This window comes from Gloeophyllum trabeum (assembly GCF_000344685.1).
Source record: "Gloeophyllum trabeum ATCC 11539 unplaced genomic scaffold GLOTRscaffold_00014, whole genome shotgun sequence".
In the NCBI taxonomy this organism is placed as follows: Eukaryota; Fungi; Basidiomycota; class Agaricomycetes; order Gloeophyllales; family Gloeophyllaceae; genus Gloeophyllum; species Gloeophyllum trabeum.
Genome location: NW_006920423.1, coordinates 20,605 through 25,729, shown reverse-complemented (window position 1 = coordinate 25,729; position 5,125 = coordinate 20,605). Strand labels below are relative to the sequence as shown.

At 52.2% G+C, this 5,125-nt stretch overlaps 1 protein-coding gene across 1 annotated transcript; it reads right to left on the bottom strand.

Moving 5' to 3' along the window:
* Window positions 1-618: 618 nt before the first annotated feature.
* On the bottom strand, window positions 619-981 carry GLOTRDRAFT_132520 (uncharacterized protein; the record flags this gene model as incomplete). Its single annotated transcript, XM_007871420.1, has 2 exons — window positions 619-796; window positions 860-981. The coding sequence occupies 2 exons, from the start codon at window positions 979-981 to the stop codon at window positions 619-621; spliced, it is 300 nt and encodes a 99-aa protein (XP_007869611.1).
* Window positions 982-5,125: the final 4,144 nt, after the last annotated feature.

Below are 5,125 nucleotides of genomic sequence, written 5' to 3'. Positions count from 1 at the left end.
GACAACTACGCGGAAGCAAGGCGGGTTGTTTGTGGCAGAAGTGGCGATACAACCCAATCACGTCCAAACTAAGACAAACATGTTGATGTTGAGCCACTCGCGGCTTCACCACCCTGGCGTTCAGCAAGCCATCTGCCCTCAAACGTCCCGCAACTCCTCGAATTCACTTCTATACTTATCGCTGATATCAAGTATGTCCCATTCTACATGCATGCCACCTTTGATCGACTAATCGTTGTTCCCCCTCCCTAGTACTATCAAGATGAGTGGCTCAAAGACCACCTCTCGCGCTTTGACCAGGCAGGGTAGAGCTGCAGAAAGTAGCTCGTCAGTGAGACGTCGGGGTGCCCGAGTCTTCGGTGACTTTCCAACCGAAAAGCTTATTAGCCGTGCGTTGGCTGAGTAGACGACGCAGGTGGATCTGTGGCCGCGATATCAAAATTGTCCAAGGAACTATTGCTCAGTGTGTTCAAGTACTACTGCTTGGATACATCACCAGCATCTCAGCCACCAGCTTTCGTACTTTCTGCGGTCAGTGCCCAATGGCGTTCCCTTGTGGTCGAGACGTCCGAGCTGTGGGAGGAGATCAACGTAAACTGCTCCACTCGGGAAAAGCTGTTAATCTTGCAGCTCGATCGGTCCAGGCAGCGTCCCCTTACCATCAGGGTTTATCTGCAACCGCCGTCCCTGTACACCGGGAAATGCATCTCCTTGCAGGCCATCCACAGCTGTCTCAAGACGATCGCAGCTGAGGCCCACCGCTGGCGGGAATTTGACCTCTGCTATCACAGCTTCTCTAAATTACATTACTGTCTGAATCCCCAACTTGTCTTGCGGCCTTTGCACGTCATCAAAGCACCCAAACTCCGTCGGCTCCGAATCGAGGCGGTTGGGCGGGACGACTTTCGTGACGCCTTGAGGATAGATGCCCCCGTCTGCCATGATGTTACCCTCCATGGGTCGTTGGGAGTTTTCTTCCATTATGAAATGCCAATCCCCTGGGGAATCACCACACTCTCGCTTGAATACTTCCCTTCATACGCCCCTCTCGAGTTCCGGCTATTTCAGGCCCTTGAGGCTTTGCCACGCCTGACAACCCTCACAATCAAACGGGACATTGTTTGGGCTAAACGATTGCCTTCGCAGCGCCCCATCGTGCTGCCGGACTTGAAGGAATATATTCTGGTTGATATGCCAGAGTTGTTTGACTCCTGGTACCTTGGTGGACTCGAGCCTCTTTTCAGAGATTTGGAACTGCCGAATTTGGAGTCACTTACATTCCGCGAACCCTCCTTGTCCCTTCTGCGAGCATTTGTTGAGGCCATATATCCCTCATGCCACCTCTTCAAATCCTGCAGTTGCCGTGGTGCTGGGTGCCTTGCGATGCCGTCGCTTCTATCACGCCTGGAAGGAAAACCGGTTAGATACCCCCAGCTGTCGGCATTTCATTTGGAAGGCAACTTCCCTTATCCTCGTGACGACCGCATTCGAGACCATTTCTTTGCGGCATTGTCCCCCGTGGCCGACATTTACGTCGATGCTTCCTGCGTACTGAACTTTGTACGGGCACTCGTTGCGACACTCGAATTTCGCATCGTCTGGTGGGCTTTTCGCAGCCACCGCCTCATAATCCCTCAATGGTCTCCGGACATTGACAACGACGAGCTCATATCATGGCTTTCCTCTTCGGTCACCCAACGCCGGTTTCAGGGCTTGCGCACTCGGAGAGCGGAATTCGAGCGCTACTGTTCACCTGAGATACAAATGGAGTTGCGGGAGCTTATAAGGATTGACTTCGAAGAACCCGATTGCTCAGTTGGATAGTCTGGTGGAAGCAGGACACTTAGCAAGCGGCAAGGTGTTTGGTGGCAGGGCGGGCGATTCGGATACATTGAATCGTGATATATGTATTACAATATCTCTCACAAAGGAATGCACGAGTCTGTTAGGGCCAGCGCAACAGGAACTGATGCAAAGAAAGCGTGGTGTCGAGACATACCATGTCCGGTCACGATCATGTTTCTTGACACTGAGCTGCCACTCTCGTTGCGCAAAATCGCTGCTCGCTCGTGCAATTATCAGCTGTTCTCTCTCTGCGGAGGACTCTCACAAGGACCTTTGAATGCAGAGGGTGCTATTTATCCCAATCATCCGTAGTATGCATCACGATGGCGACGCCAAGGTCAGGGTCTAAACGAAAGGAATCAAGTTACTTTCTACCACTCTAAAGTCAATATGTCGACTCACGGAATGCACGCTTTCCGCCCTTCCTAGTCTCGCATATACAAGTGGCAAGGGTGTTTTCACCAGAAGACGTATTAGTGTGTCAAGTACGGTAATGAGCTAGCACAATGCAGAAGAATGAACAATCTGGAGGACAAGAATTCGTGCATGGTCGGACATAAGTATGCGAGGATACGAGACGATGGGTTGCGTACACTGGAATGGAGAGAGAGAGAATATTGCCGAGAATTATTAATTTGAAGAGAAGAATTGAAACCGTGATTACGAGTCATCAGGAGCAGGCACGTAGTTCCAACCCCAGGGTGCGTCCGGAGCCTGAGCACATGGGTACAAGGATCCATCAGCACTAAAAGCAATGCGACAGCGCTGGCGTTCATGGAGATCATAGAATATTCCATCACGGGATCCTCCAGAAGTCGTGTCACGGACGTCGTCGAGGTAAGAGTGATGTGCATAGTATGACAGTGCGGCGCACACTTGGGTAGAAACCGGTCCCCAAGCATCTGGAAGGCACGGCCGAGGACTGTAATGAGCAGAGGATTGGCAATCGCTGCCTTGGCCTGCAAAGGCTTCAGGAACAGTATGAGAGTAGGTCCCAGAGCTCATTATTCTTGCATTTTGCCTGAGCAAATCAGAATCATAGGAGATATGCCACCAACCAGGGGTTTGCAATGATGGACGAGGGCTTGCTTCCATAGGAGAACCGCTGACGATGGAGAGGTACGATAGACGATCATATCCAACAAAGGACACACCAGGGCTGCTTTCTCCTGGAAGCGATCCAGAGTCACTGGACGAGTTATACTCCAGGTCAGAAAAGAGACTGTAATCTGACACTGTTATTTCGATGTTCCGCGCCGGCGAGTCGGGACCATGGAAGAGGCCCCATTCATCAGGGCTGTCAAGCGCAGGCATTGGATCCAGGAGGCCGTCGAATCTTACGGATTACGGTTCGTCAGGAAGATACAAGCCAGAATCACGTCCTGATTGATTCTCAGGAATATGCGGCGGGCGCATCATGGGTGATTGATGCCCACTAGGAAAACTAGCTGGGCTCACGACCGGCATCCATATGAGGGCAGGAGTATCAGCAGAAGGAACATGCGCAGCGGGAACCTGCTCCCAGGGGGCGGAGGAGAATCAGACTCGGAGAGGACGGGTGTGAGGTGACTTAAGCCACTCACGCAGTCGACTGGATTTCGTTACAGTATTGCTGCTTTACGGAGGATACGGAACTTGACTCTTCCAGACGTCGTGAAGAATGCTCCTGGTTAGGCACCCATCACATCTCGCGCCTCTAGTGATTTTAGACTCCTTCCTCGAAGCGAAGGCCTCGGGCTGGGGATTTCCATGTTCGGCGCGCGACATGAGCTATCCCTTCACGGACGAGTTGCATTGGATCGGTAACACCGGCAGCCAACCGGCGGCCTGCCTAGTACTTCCTGTTCTGTACATCTGGTAGTGTTCATTTCCAGAAACCGGTACCCTTGGCCGCTTATTTACCAGCGCAGGCAAACAGTCGTGATCAGTCATTGACTACTTCAGTTGATTTCCGTCCCCCACTTTCTGCCACAGCTGCCGTGGCTGCCAGCGTTATTGCTAGGTACCTCGGTTCAGATGGGCAAGGATGCGCGGAGCGGTGGGCACCCATTCGATCATCAATATGTATTCATGCGCATTAGGGGGTGTATAAGTGTTAAATACAATCATGAGTATGAGCAGCAGATAAAAGACAGTGATGACGCAGAATACATACATGATGGGATAACATGTAAGGAATATAACACAACAAGCAGCATACGTGTAACATAGAGAGAGATACTGAAGAGATGGAGGACGAGCACCAGGAAAAACTTAAGACGTAACTAGTTGACTACTGGTCACCACAATCATAGGAGACGAGCAACTCAGTACAATCTCCAGGCCGCGTCTGGAGTACTACCCGGGAATGAGGACCGATCAGAATCGGAATGAACGGTAGCAGGGGACATCAGATCTCCCTGTTGGCCAGCTGCCTCATCTTCAAAGTAAAACTGACAGGTGTATCGGCCGTAAGATGGTCCAGCGCTCCGTTGCGCAGGACCCGCCCCACCGGCATCAGGGAGGTAAGGCTGCAGTCTGTATTGAACAGGGGATGAGGAGGTGCTGATTTCGCTCTGATATTTTTCAGGAGCATTGTGAAGGTAGTGTTGGACACTGTATGACGGATCAAGGAAGAGGTTGGGGTCCGGCCGCATCATCCCAGTATTCCGCGCTAGCGCGTCAGGGTCATAGAAGGCACCCCAGGGATCGAGGTTCTCCAAGGATAGAACCGTACCTGGCTCGACAGGAGACCCACCTTGGGCATCCGGACGGTAAGAGCGGGGTCCATACTGAACAGAGAATGGGGTATCCTCCTCAGATAGATCATAAAGGTGACTTTGGAAGCTGCCCTGCAGGCCGGACAAGATACTGCGGTCCGGCCCCGTAATTGTGGCATCCTGCCCCAGTGAGTCACAACTATGGAGGTGACCCCTGGTGTTGTCATTCTCGAGTGCAGGCAACGAACCCAAGAGGTTATTGAACCTCGCCGATGGCAAGTCATCAGGCAGATACAGCCCACAATCGTTTTCCACGTGGTCCTGAGTATCCCCAGGGGATATCACTGGTGTCTGTGGGTCGCTTGGGAGACTTCTTCTATCCATGGACGGTGTCCATACGACAGCGGGAGTTGCCTCAGAGAAATCCAGGCACGATAGAAATCCGGTCCTCTGGCAGCACCTGCAAAGGAGGGCTGGAATGCGCAAGTGTGGCAGGGCTCGGGTGATGGATATTCGAGTAATCCAACTCCCCGTGCCTGGTCAAGTTGAAGTCGGCAAAGAACGTGCTAGGACAAGCTTCT